This window comes from Manis javanica, chromosome 9 (assembly GCF_040802235.1).
Source record: "Manis javanica isolate MJ-LG chromosome 9, MJ_LKY, whole genome shotgun sequence".
In the NCBI taxonomy this organism is placed as follows: domain Eukaryota; kingdom Metazoa; phylum Chordata; class Mammalia; order Pholidota; family Manidae; genus Manis; species Manis javanica.
The window spans coordinates 102,906,104-102,930,121 of record NC_133164.1 but is presented as its reverse complement, the minus strand read 5'-3'; the positions used below and the strand labels follow the sequence as shown (position 1 = coordinate 102,930,121).

Below are 24,018 nucleotides of genomic sequence, written 5' to 3'. Positions count from 1 at the left end.
AGTAACATGGTCCAGTGTGTGTGCCAGTGAATTAACAACATAAAGATAACAGAGGTCTATCACCAAATGATTGGCTTTGAAAGCCATTAACTTTAAAAGAGGCTTGACTATGTTTTTCCTCCCCCTTCTTCCCCACTTTGGCAAAGTCCCATTAATTTTGTTGAAGGTTTTATTTTCTGCTGAAAATGCAGGAAATTTAGACAACTCTCTTGGAATCCCCCCAAAACTAATACAAACAAGATACATATGCTTCTATTAAGGAAACTAAAAATAAATGATTTTAAACTGTTTAGCTGTATAAATTCCCTCTTAAAAGGAAAAGGAAGTTTATATAATGAGGCAACCAAGAGTGCCGTTGACAGGGAACGATATTCCTGCAACTGCCAGCTTCTCCACTCGACGAGAAATCACTACTTAGCAGAGACCTTGTTTGGTGTTCATTACCAACATGTACGAAAACCATCAAACACATCTGAAAATGGGACCATTTTTCCTGGGTCCTTGTTTTTACTTTGGTGATTTTCTGCAGCAAAATACATATGTCTTCTTTTTTTTTTTTTTTTTAAGTTAGACTGATCTGGAATCCATTCCTGGACCGGAAGCTGTATGTACTAAAAAGAAAATATCTTAAGTGAAAAATGCATGATATTTTCCACGTATTTTGCTGCTCTGCACTGAGCCATCAGATTTTATCTTTGACAAAACCAACTTTGAGATAGTACAAAGGAAAGATGGTTAGCTTTTAGAAGCATGCCTTTCTATTCTATAGGACCTTTTATTATTCCACAAACATAAGTTAAATTTTCTATATGAGGTCCTGTAAGCAACCAGTTTTATTCATAGAAGTGGAATTTGGGTCTTATGTTTAAGACTGAGAAATGTGATTTCTGAGTTCTTTGTAATGTTAGTAGTAATTGCATTCATTTATCAACTGGAAAGTCACTTTTTCTTCTTTTTGTAATAATTTCTAAAATTGAAATGATTTCTCCTTTAAAATGCTTTAATGTTTTCATCTTAAAAACACAATGTACTTGTTATACACTGTTTAAGGGCTGTACAAATGCTACCTCATTTAATACTCATGAAAAAAACCAAGTAACAACCTTCTTTAAATACCATTTGAAATTCTGACACCCAAATAGGAATTAGATTAGATAACCTAGGTCTGTGATACTGAAATGTGAGTGATTTTATAATTTTAAAGAAACTCTAATCAAATTCATGCTAACTTCTCATCTTTTTATAAGTGGTGATCATTACCCAATAATGCTGCTTATAATGAAACAAAGGATTTCATTTGTTTATTGCCATGAATAGTAGGTACCTGCACCAGAATCAAGTCATAGTAGCAAGTTGAAGATTGAAATAACTTGTAAATTATAATTATTGGAGAGTTTTCCTTGGAAATTAGAATTGGCCAAAAGTTTGATACTTCATTTCTAGTGGATCAGAATCTCATGGTACATAGCTTACCCCTCTGGCCCTGCTTGTTGCCTTGAGGCTGCAGTTGATCTTCCAACACAAACAGAAGGATCCACAGAGCTGGTTTCTAGGAAACAGTTTATGCAGTAGGAATGCTGACTGTTCCTTAAAGGTAGTAATTAAAGTACTGGAATGGTTAGCAGAGAACTGCCACCACTTGAATATGGAAATGAATTAGTTGCTAGGATTACAAATGTACATAAGGAAACTAAATATATAGGATTACATCTATGATCAACACAGTCCAAATGGTGGGCATCTGACAGAAAAATGACTAGGATGCTTAGGCTATAAACCTGGTTATATGTTGTGGGAGGTTGGCATTGCAGTGGGCTTGAGAAGGTGGTAGCCAGGACAGTGGCCTTGAGCAAAGACCAGTGAGTGGGCGCACTCCCGTGGTGGACTTCTAAGCTGAAACAGCTTTCAGTAACTGCAAAGAAAGGGTGAACCAGGGAGCCTCCCAAAGGTTTTCTGTGTTCAAGGATACAATGGCAGACCACTGGAATGAATGTTATAGATGGAATTCTAGCAGTAGAGGGAGTGTCAGGCATGTCTTGTATAAATTCTGAGGGTGTTTGATGATTTTATAGCTCTCTGATCAAATTCTGTGCTAATAACTGAATTAATTGTTCAGTATCAAACTAAAGAATTGCTGAATTGAATAAAACTGTGTAGAAATTGTTGCTATAGTTGTGGGGACAAAATAAAACCAATTAATGTAGATACCTGAATTCAAGGAAACCTCATTTTATTTCTCAAGGAATAATCCCTTTGAAAATAGTTGTGATAATAACTGCAGTTGACATCCAGTGGGTCAAGCTGATGTACACAATTCACGTCCAGTAGATTCAGCAGTTGTTAAATATTTTGACCTGTTAGCTTTGAAATATTTTGAGTTTCACTCAGAATATAACCAGGAAAGAAGCTGACCTTATCTCATAAACAAGGTAGTTGGGCTGGGGTTGGGCAGGGGTCTTCATAGTGAAATTTTAGTGACCTTACACTGTTACATGTTAAAATAGATACTGACAGGAAATTTTAGGCTACTCTTTAATTTAAACTTATTTTTAATTTCTAAATTATTTAATTTCTCATTTTTGTTTTCCTAGTTTTATAACATTGAGATATATAAGATTTCTAGAATGACAGCCCAACAAAATATGAGATTATATAAAATGTCTTTGCTGTACCTCCTTACATATTTTTAGTCTATTTGGCAAGAAACTATGTTCTTGTTATTTAATTTATAAATCTGCAGCTGAAAATAATCTATAAAACTTGTCACAGAAACAGTGTTAAGATAAGTTTAAGTAAAATACCCAGTAAGTCCTTAAATATAAGAGTGTTAGTGTAATTCTGAAAGAGCCTTCAGTCAGATTGATTGATGCTAAGTGAAAACTAATGTGGAATATGCTTATTGATGTAATGTTTCCAGTTTATACTTTACCTGTCTTGGGGATAAAATAAGTGGTCACTAGTTGAATTTTGGTTTAAATGAGCAGGCGCCTGTGTGGGGGCTGGATATATTACCCTGTATGTTTCATCAAATACTCACTAAAACATTGAAAATTAATTACCAGTGTGTTTGAAAAGAGGAGTTGTAAACTATCAACAGTTAATTCACTTTTGAAATTTAAGTTTAATATGTTAGGACTTATACTTAACATAAAAGAGTGTATGAAATATTTGTGAACATAAAATTGTGCAGAAAGTTGATATTTTGACTTATATTACTAAAGTAGACAGACTGTCTCACTGGGTTGCTCTTCAGTGGCTTTGAGAGCAAACTCTGAAACTTGAAGTCTCTTCCTTCCCTACAAATTCAAGTACCACAGTGAGAGGAAAATATAATTGAAAGACCTCTGGTCAAGATTATGTGGTCAGTTCCAATTTGAAGGCTAATCCCTTCCTTTTGTTCTCAAAACATAAAAATAATAATTGAACCATAACAAGAGAACCTTTAAAACATATAGCCACACCACACAATGAGATAGATATTTCTTGATGAAGCAGAGATAGAAAAAGCAGTCAAAGCAGAAAGCAGGATCTGAAGCAATGAGCCTGCTGAGCTCCAGGTTGGAAGGAGTGGGAAGAGGCTCGGGCGCAGCAACTGCAGGGCACAGCAGAAGGTGCCCAGGCGGGAAGCCCCACGCTGGTGCCAGACTCCCTGCTGGCCACTGGGAGCTGCAATCTCTCTCTTATTGAATAAAGGTGCTAATAAGTGTAGGGAGATGGAAAGACACAGAAACACCCTCACAGTGGATTTTGAACCAGATTGATACCGCCTTGGTGACAAACCCCATCCATCCTGTCTTCAGTGTGGTTGCAGGGCAGGAGACCTGAGGCACTGACCATGAGACCTGTTCAGACTAAAGGCGCTAGGGAAGCCTGTAGAATTAAGGGTGGGAGGGATTAAGCCACATTAGATGAGCCTCTATAACCAAAATCCTAAATCCATGCTGAAATCTAATTTAATACGAGAAAAACAGCCAACATAGCCATCATCATAATTAAGATAAATTTATCCAGACAGAACTAAAAATTAGAACAATTTTGAAAGTACTCTGTATTTTAAGCATCCTTAAAGATAAATAAAGGAATAATATTCATAAGAGTAAAAATTGTATAATAAAAATAGGGTGAAATGGAATAAGGACATGACTGAGAGGACTTTAATCAGCTTAAAAATGAAAATATAGTAATTAAAATTGGGAGCTCAATAGATAAATTCTAAACTAGGCATTATCAGAGAGGTAGTAAATTGGAAAATGATGAGAAAAATATATAAATTTATAAAAGAGACTAAGTTAGATTGTCAGATCAAAAGTAAACTCTGAATACTGAGCAGGATAAATAGAGATGAATCAACGCCTGAACACATGGTTCTGAAGCATTAAAGGATGAAAAATCTTAAAATCTTACAGTCTTGAAAAGGCATTATCTACAGGGGAACAGTAGTTAGTTACATTTACAGTGAACTTCTCAATGGCAAAAAAGATTAGATGCCAGAGTAGAATGAGCCAGTATCTTTAAAGTGCAAAAGAAAACAATTAGATTCAAATTTAATGTGAAAGTTAGTGCAAAATAGATATATTTTAACCATTCAAGGACTGCAGACTTCAATGAAAGCACTAATGAAGGATATACTTCAAGAAGAAGAAGAAAAGTGGACCTGTAGAGAAGTGGAATGAAAGAAACAGTTAACTATTGACTTTTTAAAAACCCGTTTATGGTTTTTTTTCTAAAAGAGGAAGTTTAAAACCTGACCTACTATAACAAAGCAAGAAAGAAGAATGGGGCCAGTGTCTTGCTGTTCAAGGAAGAGTGAAAGTATATTAACCTTGAGTCTTGTCTAGGAGATGAATAGCATTATTTTTAAAGTTGGATGTATAAGATACAGTGTTAAGAGCGACCCCTGCAGGGATAGACATACTCTCTTTAGCCTATAACCCAGCAGAGAGGGAAAGGAAAGACTGGGTAATAAAAAGCTTTTAATTCAACAGAGGCTGGAAAGAGAACATGGTTGGAAGGAGTGAACCATAGGTAAAGGATGGTAAACAGAAATATGGCAGATTATATTTTCCAAAGATGACTACAGTAATAATTCCTGCCCCACAGGCTCTTCTAGAACTTTGCCACTCCTCAGCCAATAGAGTATGACACCATTAGTAGTAATACTAAGTGGTAGCAACATGAAGTGATTTCCAAATTAGATCTCTTGGACCTTCATGCTGTGAAGAAGCTCATGCAGCCCAAAAGAGACCATGTGCAGAAGAATCAAAGATCCTGGGTCCCGACCCCCATTTGTATCCCTAGCTCATAGCCAGCACCAACTTGCCAGCCATATGAGCTTTTACAAAGTATAGCATAGGGAATATAGTCAATAATATTGCAATAACTTTTGTATGGTGACAAATGGTAACTACACTTACGATCAACATTTCATATATGTAAATGTTGAATCACTGTTTTGTACACCTGAAACTAGTATTATATGTCAACTATACTTCAATAAAAAAAAGTTTCTTTTAAGTATATCTTCTAACCCCTGATCATGCAGCCCCATGTGAAGCCACGTGGAGCAGAGACAGGCTGTCCCCAGCAAGCCCTACCCACCCAAATCATTAGCAAAGCAAATAATTACTGCTCTTCCAAGCTGCTAGGCTTCAGAGTAGTTTGTTACACAGCTGCAGAGAACTGACATAAAAGTTACAAAGCAAGATGGTAGGAATAAATCCAAAGATACAATAATAACAGTAAGTTTAAGTGAATTAAAGTCAACTGAAAAATTAAGAGTCTATCAGATTAGATTTTTAAATTATAAAGTCTAGCCATATAATTGCTTTTAATTATTTAAGTTTTCAGTAACACAGAAAGTTTGAAAATTAAAGGCTGGAGAAAGATTACTTGGAGATAAAATGGAAATGTTATAGCAATATTAAATCAATAAAGCAGATACTTTAATAAAATAAGCATTATGGATAAAGAGAAGCAACACGTAATGATAAAAAGATGACAATCATGAACCTATAGTTACTTTTTTATTATTGAAGTATAGTTGAGACACAGTATTGTACTGGTTTCAAGTGTACCGCATAGTGACTTGACGGTAATCTACATTATTAAATGCTCACCCCAAGTAGTGCAGTTATCTGTCAACACAGAAAGATAATACAGAACTATTGACTATATTCTCTATGCTCTACTTTCATCTCTGTGACTAATTTATATATGTTTGAGATTTTGTATCTCTTTATTCCCTTCACTTGTTTTACCTACCCACCCCAACCCCTCTGCCATGGTAACCACCAGTCTATTTCCATTTTGTTCATTTTATTTTGTTTAGATTTCACGTGTAAGTAAAATAGTATGGTATTTATTTTCCTCTGCCTGGCTTATTTCACTTAGAGTTATATAACCTGTAGGTCAATCCATGTTGCAAATGTCAAGATTTCTTTCATTTTTTATGGCTGAATAATATTCTGCTGTGTATGTGTACCACATCTTCTTTACCCATTCATCTATTTATGAACACTTTGGTTGGTTCCATATCTTAGCTGTTGTAAAAAATGCTTCAGTAAATATGGGGGTGCATATATCCTTTCAGATCAGTGGTTTTGTTTTCTTTAGATAAATTCCCAGAGGTGGAATTACTCAGTCATAACAGTATTTCTATTTTTAGTTTTTGGAGGAACCTCTATACTGCTTTCCACAGTGGCTGCATCAATTTTCATTCCCACCAGCAATGTAGGGGGGTTTATAGCTACTTTGAATATGTGAAGGAATTGATAATCATTATGGGATATTTTGACATAACCTTATCCAAAAGTGAGAATCTTCAGATAGTGAATATTAAGTGGAATAATTATACCTGTGACTGAGAAAATGAGAGAAGAGCTTTCCTACACTGTCAGTGTAAATATGTTGTCATCACTCCTTAAGCAATGATGAGGCAACATCTGTTAATATTACAGATGCAACCTTTTCACCAGCCCCTCTTCTGAAGTCTTTGCTGTAGTGAGAAAAGTATCCATATATAAAAACAGATCTACTCATGGGCTTATTGCATCTTTGATCACAGAAACAAACTAGAAATAAATCTGATGCCCATTAGAAGAATGTTGTGATATATTTCACATATGCTATAAACCTAATACACTGCTACAATTTTTCTTTTGAAATTCATTTTCTTTTAGAATGATTAAAAATAAAAATGTCTTTATTTCCTTGTGTAGATCTACAGTTCACATCCTTCTTCCCAAAGAAATCCCTTTAACATTTCTTACAGTACAGGTATGCAGCCGATATGTTATCGCACCTTACTTTAGTTTGAAAAATTCTTTATTTCATTTTCATATTTGGAAGATATTTCTGCTAGTTATGGAATCTTGCTTGACTTTTCTTACTTCAGCACTTTAACAATACCTTTCCAGTCAGATTGGCCTGTGAGGTCTGGTGTAATTCTTATCTTTGTGTGTCTGTATTTAATGTGTTTTTTCTTCTGGCTGCATTAAGACTTTCTCTTTGTGTTTGGTTTTCAGTAGCTTGAATAATGTATCTAAATGTGCTTTTTTGTTTGTTTTGTTTTTGCCAGACTTTGGGGGTATTCACTGAGTTTGTTGGGTCTTGGTCTGATTCTTTAATTACTTTTCGAAATTGCTTAGCTATTATCCCTTCAAGATGCTGTCAGGTCTACTGTTGAACCCATCTAGGCATTGTTTACTGCTATTACTAGATATTTTTAAATATCTAACATTTCTGTTTGTCACTGTCTTATAGTTTTCAACTCTGCTGAAACTCCCCATCAATCCTAAACATGTAGACTCATAGTAGATTTTGTAGATAATCTTTTTTTTTAAATACCCTGTTTGATATTTTCAATCTGCGTATCTCTGGGTCTGATTCTCCTTATCACTTTGTGTCTTGGACATGGTTGGTTTTACCTGCTGTTTTGTCTCACACATTTTGCTTCAAGGCTGCACATTGTACTTGCGAGGTAAATGCGAGGAAATAAACATTGCCTTTTGTCTGCTAGACCAGGCATGGTAAACTTGTTTTGTAAGGGGCCCGATAGTAAATGCTTTATACTTTTCAGGCCATACAGTCTTTGAGGTGTACTTTATCTGATATTGATATAGTCACTCCTGCTTTCCTTTAACTAATATATGCATGGTATTATCTTTTCTTAGCCTTTTACTTTCAACCTAACTATATTTGAAGTAAATTACAATTGAAATTTCTTGTAGATATATAGTTGGGTTCTGTGTTCTTTATCTACTTTGCCAATCTTTGGGTTTTAATTATTACATTTAGCCAATTTACAATTAATGTAACTATTGATCCATCTTAAGTCTGCCATTTTACTTTCCATTTCCTTTTGTTCTTTTTCCATCTGTATGTCTTGTTTTCCTGCCTCCCTGTGGCTACTTGAATGATTTTTTTAGAGTTCCATGTTGATGTATATGTAATATTTTTGTGTGTATCTCTTTGTGTAGATTTGCTCTAGACTTACGCATGCATAACCTGTCATAGTCCAGTAGTGTGGACATTTTACCATTTCAGGTGAGGTATAGAAACCTTCCCGCTTTTACATCCCTTTGCCCTCTGGTTATAATACTGTTTTCTCAGATGTTCCTTTTACATACATTGAGAACCAATCAGACAATATTAATAATTTTTGCTTTAACTTTGAAACATAATTCAGAAAACCCAAGGAGAAAGGAAAAGCCTATTGTATTTATCTGTAATTTTGCTTCTTCTATTGTTCTCCTAAGAAATTTGTTGATTCGCTGTCTTAAAACTAATTCGTGTTCAGATTCCCAAAGACTCTGAGGGACAAGAGACAAAACAATAAGCTATTTATCTGTAAATATAGATTGAAGTGACAGTGTAAAGAAATGAAGTCATGTTCTGAATTAGGTGTTTTTCTGAATTGGTATTGGTAAGATCCTGCCACTGCTTTACATGGTCTGTGTCTAACAATTTAAGATGATATCGTGATAAGAATACCATTAAAGATCTAAGGGGCTAAGCACCAGACTTATTTCTAAGTTGCTAGGTCTATAAGGTATTATGTTAAATTCCTAATGTGACAATAAGTTTGAAAGATTTTTAACTCAAACCCCTTTCTAAAGATTCTTGACAGAAGTAATCTGGAAGAGTTCTTTTGCAAGGTCTTCCCAATCCTGTTAGAATTTTGAAGCATTTAACTCTCATTCTGATTAATGCTGTGTTGAGGAGAAAAACATTATGTGTCTTTGCTTGCTTTCTTTATCAGGCACAAGACCTAAATGTTATCGAAGAAGTGATTCGAATGATGTTGGAGATCATCAATTCCTGCCTGACAAATTCTCTTCACCACAATCCGAACTTGGTGTATGCACTGCTTTACAAAAGAGATCTCTTCGAACAATTTCGAACTCATCCTTCATTTCAGGATATAATGCAAAATATCGATCTGGTAAGTATAAAGAAGACATGATTCTTTTTTAAGTATTAAAGCAGAGAGAGTTTAACAAACCTTGATAAAAATTGCAGTAGTAGAGTGCCTTCTGTGGACGTTAACTACATTTGCCATCTGTTCTGCTGTATGAGTTACAGCATTCCATAGTTGTTAAATACACACATGCATATATCTAATAGAATTGAGATCATACTTTATACAGTTCTGTATTCTGCCATTTTTACCTAACTTTAGATCATCCGCATTTTTCTGTGGTGTCATCAATTCTTTGAAAATCTCGCATTTTAATCTGTATAACCTATATTATGAATGTCCTAAAGTATATTTAACCATGATCCCATTATGGCTTTTGTGGTTGTTTCATATATTTTATTTCATAATCAGTGAATAGTTGATAAATAAATCTTACTTCACCTTTTTTTTTTAAGTTGTATTTTTGGCTGTAAATGTACTAGTTTTTACTATCAGAAGATATCTGTATTTTTAAGACTTAACAAACACTGCCAAATTGCTTTCCAGAAACATTGTACCATATATGTATCTGTATGGCCTCTGACACTTACACAAGTTAACTGTGAGAGGACCTGTCTCACTACACTTCTGCAGCTTTGAGTGTTATGATTATTTTAATATTTAAAAATTTTTCTTTTTATATAAAAATATTTCATTATTATTTTTATTTCTTTAATTGCTACTGTAGCTGAACATTTTTCACAGGCCTATGAGCTTTCACTTCCTGTCCTTTTAATAAATGTTTTTCTGCTACATTTTCTATTGCTTTGTTACTGTTTTCCAATTCACTTAGATTCCACAGATATTCTTGAGTAAGTCGTCTGATTCACAGTGCCGGGCGTAAGAGTAAACTGGGAGCCACTCACCGGCTCTCCTCGTGTTCCTCACTTTTGGGAAGACATTCTGTAATTAAATTCTTACACAAGTAAAGATACGTAAGTTCAGTCATAAGAATTGTAGTTTACAATCCAAGAATTAATGTTACTTATATGCTTTGGTAAGAACACACCAGGCATTGAGGAATCTTTACCTCCTGGAAAAAGTAGTCCACAGGGGAGTCTCACGGAGGAATGCAGTTCCTGCTTTGAACCCAGTTCTCAAAGACGCTATCCGGAAAGGAGAGTTTATCCATTCCTCCTAATAGCATACTCAGATTACAGTGTTGAAAGGAAACAGTATTTCTCTAGGAAGGCAAACTTTACTAGCTATTTACTAGTTCTGAAAACCCACTTCTAGCCAGCTAATTCACGATTTGTCTAAATTCATCTATAGTTTCTTGCTAGTGCCATTTGGGAAGTAAAATACCGAGTTTAAGATTCATTTTGTGTGTTAGTAAAGGTTTAACAAAATCCTTTTCTCTGTTACATGAGAAATTGGTGTTGGGTTGAGCTGCTGCTAGCCCTGTCCCCCGGCAGTCTGAGGAAGGTAGAACTTCAGCTGTGTTACTTGTGACATTGCTGTGATAGAATGACATTTGATTGGTAAATTAAGCTTGGACTTGAAGGGCTATGAATGAACTGTAAGTAACTGGTGCGAAGCCATAACTTTGGACTTTCCTGAATGGAAAAACTTATAACCAGTCATGTCCTTTTCAAGGACCTCGAAGCTGAGACTGTCAAAAGAGGTATTGGTGTCTGTTTGCAACACGGCTTTTAAACTAGGGTGACTATTGAATCTTCCCACGTCGTCTCATTCTCTCATCTCTGAGCTATCATCTGAGGGGCCAGAGACTCTCTGAGACTGCTGTTGGGCTTCCTAGAGAGGACAGAAGCCTGTGCCTGTGCTGTTGGCATGCTCTTTTTCTTATGCTTTTGTCTTTTTAATCTGATGCAAGCATGCCTATTGTAGTCTTAAGTCTTTCAATATCTGGTTGGGTCTAAAGACATCACCCAAAATGGCCATTACAGTGCTAAAGTAAGTATCTTCTTGCATCACATAAAAATGTCTGTTTCAAGTTCCAGGGTAGGGGATATTCCTGGTTTTCCAAGATTTTTCCACATCTTTGAATTACAGAACCATGCAATCTGTCCTTTTTCACTTCTTATTTCTAACCCACATCATCCCACTCATTTCAGTCTGCACGTATTATGGCAAGTATCTATTCATCAAAACTTTTGCCTTCCTCTGGACCTTTTGAGTCCAGTCTCTCTCTCCATTTCTTCCTGTTTTTCTCTTCTTTTTTTGGGATTGTCGCTTGAACTATGCACAAGATATATGTCAGGTCATCTATTCCTACAAAATGTCAGGCAAAGTGCTGTCTAATTCCCATTACCTTTCTTCTTAATAGCCAATATTTTGTGTTTCTGAAACAAGACTAACCCAGAGTTTTGAGTTTTTCCCACCTCTGGTCCTAGTTAAATCATCATGTTACAATACACATTTGGATTACTTATCTTTAAATGTTTGTTTAAACCATATTAACCATTTGCTCCTTTTCATTTCACCATCATTGCTGGCTTTTATTATATGCTTGCTAAGCATTTACATATGTTATCTCATTTAATCTTTATTAAAGAAAACCTATGAGGTATATTTAATTTTCAGTTTACATATAAAGAAAGCAGCTTAGAAAGATATAACTTACTCACAATCACACATTCAGAAAGTCATAAAGCCAGAAGTGCCTCAACATAATAAAGGCCATATATGACAAACCCACAGCCAACATTATACTTAACAGTGAGAAGATGAAAGCTTTTCCTTCAAGATCAGGAACAAGACAAGGATGCTCACTTTCCCCACTTCTGTTCAACATAGTACTGGATGTCCTAGCCAAAGCAATCAGACAACACAAAGAAATAGCAGGCATCCAGTGGCAAGGAAGAAGTTAAACTGTCCCTGTTTGCAGATGACATGATGTTGTATATTAAAAACCCTAAAGAATCCACTCCAAAACTACTAGATCTAATATCTGAATTCAGCAAAGTTGCAGGATACAAAATTAATACACAGAAATCTGTGGCAGCCCTATACACTAACAATGAACTAGCAGAGAGAGAAATCAGGAAAACAATTCCATTCACAATTGCATCAAAAAGAATAAAATACCTAGGAATAAACCTAACCAAGGAAGTGAAAGACCTATACTCTGAAAACTACAAGACACTCATGAGAGAAATTAAAGAAGATACCAATAAATGGAAACACATCCCATGCTCAAGGATAGGAAGAATTAATACTGTTAAAATGGCCATCCTGCCTAAAGCAATCTATAGATTCAATGCAATTCCTATCAAAATACCAATAGCATTCTTCAATGAACTAGAGAAAATCATCCTAAAATTCACATGGAACCACAAAAGACCCCGAATAGCCAAAGCAATCCTGAGATGGAAGAATAAAGCAGGGGGAATTACGCTGCCTAACTTCAAGCTCTACTACAAAGCCACAGTAATCAAGCCAATTTGGTACTGGCACAACAACATACCTATAGACCAATGGAACAGACTAGAGAGCCCTGATATAAACCCAACCATATATAGTAAATTAATATATGATAAAGGAGCCATGGACATACAATGGGGAAATGACAGCTTCTTCAACAGCTGGTGTTGGCAAAACTGAACAGCTACATGCAAGAGAATGAAACTGGATTATTGTTTAACCCCATACACGAAAGTAAACTCAAAATGGATTGAAGACCTGAACGTAAGTCATGAAACCATAAAACTCTTAGAAGACAACATAGGCAAACATCTCCTGAATATAAGCATGAGCAACTTCTTCCTGAACTCATCTCCTTGAGCAAGGGAAACAAAAGCAAAAATGAACTCATGGGACTACATCAAACTAAAAAGTTTCTGTACGGCAAAGGACACCATCAACAGAACAAAAAGGCATCCTACAGTATGGGAGTATATTTATAAATGACATATTCGACAAGGGGTTAACATCCAAAATATATAAAGAACTTACATGCCTCAACACCCAAAAAGCAAATAACCTGATTAACAAATGGGCAGAGGATATGAAGAGAAAGTTCTCCAAAGAATAAATTCAGATGGCACACAGACACATGAAAAGATGCTCCACATCACTTATCATCAGGGAAATGCAAATTAAAACCACCATGAGATATCACCTCACACCAGTAAGAATGGCCAGCATCGATAAAACTAAGAACAACAAATGCTGGTGAGGATGTGGAGAAAGGGGAACCCTCCTACACTGCTGGTGGGAATGTAAGCTAGTTCAACCATTGTGGAAAGCAATATGGAGGTTCCTCAAAAGACTAAAAATAGAAATAGCATTTGACCCAGGAATCCCACTACTTGGAAATTACCCAAAGAATACAACTTCTCAGATTCAAAAAAACATATGCAGCCTGTTTATCGCAGCACTATTTACAATAGCCAAGATATGGAAGCAGCCTACATGTCCATCAGTAGATGAATGGATAAAGAAGATGTGGTACATATACACAATGGAATACTGTTCATCCATAAGAAAGAAACAAATCCTACCATTTGCAACCACATGGATGGAGCTGGAGGACATTATGCTCAGTGAAATAAGCCAGGCAGAGAAAGACAAATGACAAATGATTTCCCTCATTTGTGGAGTATAACAATGAAGCAAAACTGAAGGAACAAAATGGTAGCAGACTCAGAGACTCCAAGAAGGGACTAGTGGTTACCAAAGGGGAGGGGTGTGGGAGGGCGGGTGGGGAGGGAGGGAGAAGGGGATTGAGGAGTATTATATTTAGTACACATGGTGTGGGGGGATCACGGGGAGAACAGTGTAGCACAGAGAAGGCACATAGTGAATCTGTGGCATTTTGCTGCACTGATGGACGGTGACTGCATTGGAGTGTGGGTAGGGACTTGATAATATGGGTAAATGTAGTAATCACATTATTTTTCTCATGTGAAACCTTCATAAGAGTGTATATCAATTATACCTTAATAAAGAAAAAAAAAGAAAGAAAGAAAGTCGTAAAGCCAGGATTCCAACCCAGGCAGTTTGGTGATAAAGCCCATGGTTGTAGTCATCATGCCTGCCTGCTGTGCCCATTCACTGCATGGCCCTACAGTTCTCATTGGTTTGCCTATTCACAAACAGAAAACAGCTGATCCTATCCACAGACCTAGCTGTTTATTTTCTCCTTAAAAATTACTACTAATGATGTAAAATCAGTCTTATTCCACTGATGGTGCAAATGAGGCTCCTTCATTGTCGTGAGGCTGTTGATGTCCTTAAAAATGTCTCCGAAGGACCATGTTGTTTTTTGAAAGGACACAGGAGCACTTGCAAAGGATTTAAGCTACACCCACTTGAAACTTAGTCTCCTTTGGAAGAAGTAAAAAAAGCAGTGAAGGTGAGGGAAAAGAAAGGGCCTCACTGTATATCACACAGTATAGAACCATGTAGGAATAAAGCAGGGTGTTAAATTAGACTTATATCCAGTGCTCACTTTCCTGTCATTGTCTGAAGAATAGGCCACTTATGGTGACACTTCAGCTGTGTTTAATAGGCAGTGAAATAGGTATTTTCAGGTGAACATTTGGCTATATGCTGTTACGCACCTCTTAAACTAGATAAATAAATGTCTAAACATGTCTGAATACCTACTAAGTGCTAGGAATGAGGCTAAGTACCTTTATATACTTTATCTCTCTTATTCTTCTTAAACCAGTAAGCTAGGTATTGTTATCCCACTTTGTAGATAAGAAAATCAAGATGCTGAGGGGTTTCCCAGATGATTGTAACACATATCCCAACCTAAGAATCATTCCCTTAGATAATGATTATGTATTTGCAGAAGATTTATTGTTGCAGGCTATTTGCACATGCACTGTCTCGTTTGACCCATGAACCATCCCTGTGAGGGAAGCAAAAGCAGGACTTGAGAGGAAAAGCAGTTGGCCCAAGGTCACTGAGTAAGTCACTCAGCTAGACCTTGACTCCAGGTCTTGTTATAGACTCCACGCTTTCAACATTCACTTGGATAAACCTAAATGTTTCCAAACGAGCAGGTTTTTCAACTTTTTGATGAGTACTGCGATCCAGGATAGTGTTGGGCACAATGGGAGTTCATTCAAAAACATTTTAAACTCTTTTTACGTATTTTGAAAAGAATGACATGATAAGGATATAAATAACTTCTCTACTTTTTGCCTCTTTCTGCACTTTATCTTCCCCTTCCTTCCCCTAAATGCCCCTGACATTTTGGCTTAAGCAAGCCTTTGCTGTTTCTTCTTCCACAGAGTTAACCTTGAAAACTATGTAGAGGAGACCATGAATGTACTGTTATTTTTAGCTGATGGGGAGTTGAAAGTTGATGTTTTTATTAACACATTCTGCAAGATTGAATATCTGAAAATGAAATGACTAACCTTGGAGCACTTCTGACTTCTGCAGGAGTTAGACACGGGTTTTTAAGGTGGCCAAATTTCTATTAGCCACTGGTATATGTCCCTCCTGTCTAACTCATAAGCTGATGTGATGTGGGTGAATTAAGCAACAGGACAAAATAGAATTACCACACCAAATGAGAGATATGAAAGAAATTGCATGGCTGAATGTTAGTAGAGAGCAATGAACAATGATAGTTGTGTAGTGTGATATAGGCAAGAACAATTTTTATCTCTGGACAGTGTATAATTCATGTTAGATTTTGTGTATTTCTGGAGCTGACCATCCTTACCGAGCTCCAGACTAGTGCAGTCCCATAAATGTTGAGCAAGGTTAAATCAGAATTATTTTCTTCAAAAATCAAACACAAAATGAATCAGCTCTTCTGCAGTCTCCCTTATCTCAGCAGATGACATCAATATCTACCTAGTTGCTTAAGCCAGAAGAAGGAATAATTAGTGCTAGTTGGAATAGGGGTGGGAATTGCAAACCTAAAGAGCACAGAGAAGGCCCCTCTGAGACAGTGCATTTGAGCTAAGACATGAGGGAGGTAAAGAGTGAGCCATTCAGCTGTCTGGGGTCAGCACAGTCTAGACAAAGAGAACATAGGGGTAGGATCAGGGTATATCTATGCCTCTGTCTATAGCAAGAGGCTGACATGATTACTGATCATAACAAGAGATTTGGGTTCCCTAAGCTCACAGTTCTGTTCTGCAGTATAACCCACTGCATGTACAGGGTCACCTAGTACTCTTCAAATCACCCCTATGCAAATAGGGGCTTGGGGAGCCAGTATAAAAATGCCAATGCTTCAGTTACTGCTATTGCTGTGATTTAAAAACTCTTCATCACTGACCCAGAAATCTCCATCATCTTCCAGTATCCATGAAACTGTTACTGACTAACTTGTTAACTTGCAAGTAGGGTAGAATTCAGGACTCTTGACAGTTTTTGACAATGTGAAATAGTATATTATTTGAGGGTAGACCAATAAATTAAAGATGTATATTATAAACTCTAGGCAAGCCATAAAAAACAGAGATAGAACTAGTAAGCCAAGACGGAGATAAAATAGAATCATAAATTATATTCAGTCCAAAGACAGGCAGAAAAATCAAAATAAGTAATAGTAGAATAAATAGAAACAACAAGCAATGTGGTCGACTTCAATCCAGTCATGTCCACAATTACATTAAATGCCCCAATTAACAGATTTTGAGATTGGATAAAAAGATCTAACTATGCTCTGTCAATATGAAATTCATTTTAAATATAAAGACATAGATTAAAAGTAAAAGGGTGAAGTTTTCGTACACAAGCATTAATTGAAAGAAAGTTGGAGTCACTATATTAACAGCAAATAGACTTCAGAACAAGGAATATTACCAGAGATAAAGAGGGACACCATGTAATGATAAAGGGATCCATTCACCAAGAGGACATAACAATCCCAAATGTCGATGTATCTTAACAACAGACCTCAAGATACATGTAGCAAAAACTGAGAATTGCAAGGAGAAATAGATAAATTCATAATTGTAATTGGAGAAGTTAACACTTCTTTCTAAATAACTGATAAAATAAATAGAAAATTAGTAACAATATAGAGGACCCAAACAATACTACCAATCAACTTGATTTAATTGACATTTATAGAACATTCTCCCAACAACATTAGTGCATGTGGAACATTCACTGAGATAGACCATATTTGGGGCCATAAAACCTTAAGAAATTTTTTTTAAGTCTTATAGAGTATACTCTTTGACAACATGAAATTAAGCTAGAAATCAGTAAGAAAGATATTTGAAAATTAAGCAGTGCACCTCTGAGTCAAAGTGAGGAAGTCACAAGGGAAATAGAACATATTTTAAAGTGGGAAAAACTGAAACTGCTTATTTCAAAACCTGTGAGACCCAACTAAAGCTTTGAGGGAAATTTACAGAATTAAATATTTCTATTAGATAAGAAGAAACATCAGTGATAAGATTCTACATTGAGAAACTAGGGGAAAAAAGAGAAAATTAAATCCAAAGCAAGAAGAAGGTAGGAAAATGTGAAGACATGAGCAAAAATCAATGAAATTGACAAAGAAAGAGAGAGAATCAGTGATACCAAAAGCTGATTATTTGGGGGGGAAAACATGTAAAATTGAAAAATCCGTAGCCAAACTAATCAAGAGGGAAAAAAAAGAAGACACAAATTACCAATATCAGAAATGATAGAGGACATTGAAAAGATAATAAGAGAATATTATGAATAAGAATAAGTCTGACTATAAATTATAACTTAGATGAAATGGAGAAATCCCTTGAAAGACACAAACTTTCAAAGCTTACTCTTGAAGAAATAGTCTGAATAGTTTTATATCTTTAATAGATATTAAATTAGTACTTAAAATTTTCCAACAATGGAACCTTTAGGCCTAGATGGCTTCACCCTTGAATTCTGCCAAACTTTTAAGAAAGAAATAATAACTATTTCAATACAGCTCCTCCAGATAACAGAAGAGGACATACTTCCCAACTTGTTTTGTTGAGGACATTATTACCCTAATGCCAATACTAGACAAAGATATTACAAGAAAAGAAAATTACAAATTAATATTGTTCATGGATATAGGCACAAAAATCCTCAATAAAATACTAGCAAATTGAATCTAACAGGATAGCATGATTAATTAGTATATATCCCAGGAATTCAAGGCTGGTTCAACTTTCAAAACCTAATTAATATAATTTACCACATTAATATACTAAAGAAGAAAAAAATCGTATCTCCATGCAGAAAAAGCATTTGTGACAATTCAGTACTCTTTCATGATAAAACAAAAACTGTAGAAACCATGGAAACTTCCTCAATCTTAATACCGTTTAATTTTTCTGAAAATGAAACTAACAAAAATTTTTCTCAGTAGATTTAGGTTTACATACCTAAGAAACTTATCATGCTAGGTTTTGGGGAAGAAATCACTATTTTAAACCAACCAATTAACCTCCCTTCCAAATAATCCACATAAAGTCTATAATACAACAGATGTTAAGAGTTATGCATAAATTCATAAATTAAAAATAGAACAGTTTTTAGTTGCCCTATAGCTATGTATTACACTTGTGGTGATCACGCTGGTTTTAACTTGGAGGATTTCTTGGAATTTACTTTCAGTAGATTTCACCTCCTTTTCCTGTCTGGTTTGGGTGAGATGACCTATGCCACCAAATTTAGTTCTTACAAAATGTTTAACTCTGCAAGGCATAAATCAGGAAATATAAACATATAACTACAAAGAAATGTTATTGATTGGATAGATTTCTGGTAGTAACATGCATGGGTTTTACTCTTAACAGACTACTTTCAAGTGTATTGTAATAGTTTCCTGTGTAGTAGAAAGGGCACCTTCTTCATTTTATAAATAAAGATACATCATTTTAGCCATTAGCTTCACATTCCTTTCTTTTTAAGGCCTTTTTTTGAGAGTTACTTTTAAGCCTCAAAATTGACAAGTTTTAACCTTTAGCTTTCTCTTCCTACCTTCTGACAAGTGCCATTCTCTAAATGGTATATAAGGACAAGGTGAGGTAGCACAAGAAAGCAGAATTCAGACTTAATTCATAGAATGGATAATCAGTCCTGAATATTCAGAGGTTGGCTCTAATTCAGCCCTTTATGGAGAGGACTGCATTTGGGAAAGCTAGTGAATTAAAAGCCAGGTTACTAGAAGAAATGGAATTATGATGATTTGATTACCATGTGAGAAAGGCATCTACTGAAAATGCATCTCTTCCATCTACTTGTTGAAAAAATAACACTTTACTTTGCATTCCAGGTGATCACCTTCTTCAGCTCAAAGTTGCTACAAGCTGGAGCTGAGCTGTCTGTGGAACGCGTCTTGGAAATCATCAAGCAAGGGGTTGTTGCACTGCCCAAAGACAGGCTAAAGGTAGGACTGGTGAAAGGACCATACTGTTGTATCATTTGATGTAAATATTAGTGCCTGAGCAGGCTGCATTCAGAATCATACCACTTCCCCAGCACCTGCTCTTTAAATATTGCTTTCTCTACTGTATACTGATACAGAAAATTGTCAGGAAGAAGGATTCTGACGATTTTCCAAAAGAAAATAGCAAAAGAAGGACTGGTATCTTTGTACAACTGCCTGTCCTATGAGTAACCACTGCATACGCTATGAGTAAGTCATACACTGTGAATTTTAAAAGTGCCTCATTTTATAAACCCAGTGAAATCAGTTGTCTTGTACGTGTCAAGGATTGATGGGAAGGTGGTGGCAGTGGTAGTGACAACAACGACTATACGTGTGGCTAACACACAGTGTTTACTCAGTGCTGTGTGGGGCTCTATGTGTGTTGTGTGTATTAACTCACTCAAGCCTCACAAACCTTTGAGGTAGGTAGTATTATCAACCTAATTCTTTAAATAAGGAAACTAATGCACAGAATTGTATTTACCCCAAACCATACAATCAGGAAACAATGGAACTGGGAGGTTCATACCTGGGCAATCTGGCTCCGAAGTCCATGCTCATAATCACCACAGTATTTACTGTATGGCTGGGTGTAGCCATGGAAACAGGAGCACTACATGGAAAAGGTTGGGGAAATGTCATGCTTTAAGAAGGCATTTACATTTCTGTGTTAGATGTGTTCCTGATGTGATCTCATCATATAAAGTACATATTTCAAGACTAATTTTTTCATAGGAAAACATATAAAAGGATATTTTGGTGGGGGCAGTGCATGAATGTTAAAGCATTGTAGCATATTTTTACTTCAATACTTCTTTTTAATTTTTTCCTTCATTACCTCTAACTTTTTTAGAGTGCTTGTTCCTAAATTAACAACACAGGGCATCAGAGTCGATGTTTGGCCTTCACAGTGTTTTATCACAACTCACTTCTGTTCACTGTTCTGGGGGCTGGGTTTTTTGGCATTATCACTAGAACCACTGCTTAATGAGTGCTTGAGAGATATTGTTGTAGGATATGAAAATATTTTCAGTTGTTATAACAGAGTTTGTAAAACAACAGCGCATTAGTCATCATACCATGTGAAGAAGTCCCACCGTACGTAAACAGCAGTGAGTTTCCACAGTGCTGGGCAAAGATGGCAGGTGTTAATCTGTTTATCGGCTAAAATGGCACCACCATGTGGCAATAGGGTAAAAACTTACTACAGTTCACTGGACCCTCCAGCTTTAACTTTATTCCTAACAATTCTTCAAATGTAGGGAATTCATATTACTTCCATTCTTACATAAAGTAAGACTTTGTAGGGGTTTTTGTTGTGTGTTTATTGTTGGTTTTGAGTTTTGGAGGAGGGGGGCACCACTTCAAATTTTCTTGAACTGTGTCATGTGAACCAGTACAAAATCCATAAAGATTAGAGTGGCTGCTCACAGGAAGTGATGGATCTTGGTGTCTAAGCTAAGTCAAGAACAAGGTAGAACTGTTAGGAGGCTGTAGGAAGAGGATAATGCACAGGAGGCAGAAAAAAGGGGGCTAATGTAATGAGATTTAGGAACTGGCCTAGTGGGAGTACTAGAGAAAGTGTCAAAAGTGGAGCAGATCTCGGTGATGATGCAGTTTGGGTTAGGCCATGAGTGGGGGACTCAAGTGCTGCGGATGTGCATGACAGTCAGTGTGACTGAGCCAGTTAATGAACTGAAAGTCGAGGGTGGCTCATGTACACGGGCATCATAGTCTCTCAGGATGCGAAACCACGGGTGGAGGGAGAGAATGTGAGCCAAATGCTGCAGTAAAGGGACATGGTCTGGATGTCAGTAGGTGGAAGCTACACAGACTAGAAGAAGCTGGAAGCAGCCTCATAAGAGCAGAGCTTTTTGCTTAAGGTTAGAGGAATAATAGCCAGGAAACAACAAAGAAAGCAAAGAGGACATCAGTCCCACCTGCAGACCCTGAAGCCTGGAGTGTGAAAGAGGCAGCAGCCTCTATTACCCGAGGCTCCAGGGAATGAGAGTCCCAAGGGGGAAGCCAGATTTCAACCAAAGAAGAAGAGGGGAAGATTCAGTACAGGAAAGGAAATGTAGGGAGCCATAGTAACCATGGAATGGGGCTTGAAAAAGGCACTCTGGAATATGGGAGGGAGGGAGGGAGGAATGGACGGAAGAACAAGATGCTGGACCAGGGGAGGGAAAGCACAAAGCAGAATGGGGAAAAAGTACAGGCGACCATGGCTGACGGGAGGGGCTTATGTATGAGTCTGTCACAGGTCTGCCTGTCTCTGCTCTGCTAAATGTTGTGTGGCTCAACAGTGCAAGTGGTTCGGTGTGCTACCAGTGAATGGGAGCTGTCTGTACTAGGCAATTCAGAGCAAACTTTTGGATTTCCCAAAGACAATCTGGAAAACTTAGAATCACCGAAATTGTGAAAGAACAAAGAGAGTGATTAGAGGAACTCAACACTGTTGTTATTAGCCTTAAAAGCAAGATTTGAGCAGAAGAGACTTCGTCTTCAAGTACTGGAAGAACTGTTTATGAAGCAGATTTAGACTTGTTATGTGTGGTCTCAGGAATTGCACCAACAGGTAGAGCTTATATACAGAAGGACCTGTATTTCAGTCCCATATAAGGAAGAACTTTCTAATGGATGAAATCGTTTAGATACAGGCAACATTTGGGAAGTGATGCATTCACTCTCACTGAGGAGGTTAGAGTAATAGGCCAATGGCCACTGGGCAGGGGACAGTCGGTTTGATCTTGGATGCAGCTCTCATCTGTTGGCACTAGCTGGCTTGAGGAGTGAATGGAAAAGATTGTAGGCCTGAGTTCAGGGTCAGCAGGGGAGAGTGTTGAGATCATTAACAATGACTGCCACTGGCAACTAGGACAGAAAGTAAGGAACACGTGTGATTGTTTGCCATTCCGTTTATAAAGACTCACATCCTGGTTGGGAAATCCAACTGTGCGACTTTTAAGAGGCTTTCAATTTCTAAGAGTATAATTCTGTCTTAATGTGTTACACAATTGACACAATTGTTCTCCACAAAACAGAAAATTGCAAAATTGCATAAATTATTGACAACAGGTTTCTCAGAAGATGCAAGAAATAATAAGAAAAACTATTAATCTAGGGATTTTTTTAATGGAGAAAAAGTTAATTTATGACAAACAGGTCACCTTTCAGTTCATAATGGCAAAGGGCAAAGTCAGATCTGTATGCTAGAGGAAACAAGTTGCTAAAAGTTGGATATGGCTCATAACAAGAAAAAACAGAGCAATTCAGAAAGGATACAACACTTAAAAAAAAAAGTGCTGTCTAAGCACTGATTGTCCTGTGCAAACAAATATGAGAGCTACTTTTGTACAGGAGTATCACCCCCTTCTCCAGCCTCCTCTCTGTCATGGAGAAGAAGCCAGAATCCATTTCCCAGAATCTTCCTCTCTGTGTAGTTCTGGGCCAAGAGTCTGTCAGAGAAAGGCACTTGCATGCAATGGAGAGGCTGAAGACAAGAAGAAGCCAGTATTCTCCCGAGGCAGCCCCAGCCCTTCTCCTGGCTTGGTGGTGTAGACGGCAGAGCTCATCGATGGCACTCCAGAGATATTGGGGTTTGAAGTGACTTGCATTGGACCTCTGAGAACCATCCTCTGCAGTGCTATAGACTGTGTTGTGTTGCAGCTTCCCTGATCTTTGCTTACTTTACCCATTCCAATAGTTGCATAAACCTCTTCTGTCAGGAAAATAAAACGCCTGATTTCAAACAGAAAGGAATTTAATATAGGGACTTCAAAAATAGTTGGAAGGACTAGGAAAGCCAAATTTGGGAAAAAACGCTAGAAGTAGCAGTAATGTCATCACCAACGATCTGGCCTGCCTGCAGCATCTGTGGGGGTCTGCAGGAAAATTACTAGAAGCCACTGGCAGAACTGCTTCCGCTGAAGCTCACGAGCCTGACCAACACTGTTAACAGAGCCACAGTGACCTCTTTTTCTCTTCTACCTTCCAAAATACATGCAAATGCCCCTCATTGCCACAATCTAACCCACAGCCCTGCTGCTGGAGATATTCTAGGAAATGTAGTTTCTAGGCTTCCAGTCCCTGCAATGCAGGGGTTGAAATGGGGAGAAATGAAATGGAAAGGGGAGAAAGATGCTTGAGTTGCCAACAAACCATGTGGCATAGCATCAAAAGAAACTGATGAAGCAGGATGAGAAGCTCCTTGATGGGCATGGGT

At 37.0% G+C, this 24,018-nt stretch overlaps 1 protein-coding gene across 4 annotated transcripts in view; it reads left to right on the top strand.

Annotated features, from left to right (window-relative positions):
* DYM (dymeclin) overlaps positions 1-24,018 on the top strand; it is a 403,540-nt gene that overhangs the window by 321,653 nt on the left and 57,869 nt on the right. For all 4 annotated transcript variants that reach the window (XM_073213038.1, XM_073213037.1, XM_073213039.1 and 1 more), the window contains 2 exons: positions 9,260-9,442; positions 19,638-19,751. In XM_073213038.1, coding sequence (XP_073069139.1) covers positions 9,260-9,442; positions 19,638-19,751 — 297 coding nt within the window. The remainder of the gene's footprint in view (positions 1-9,259; positions 9,443-19,637; positions 19,752-24,018) is intronic.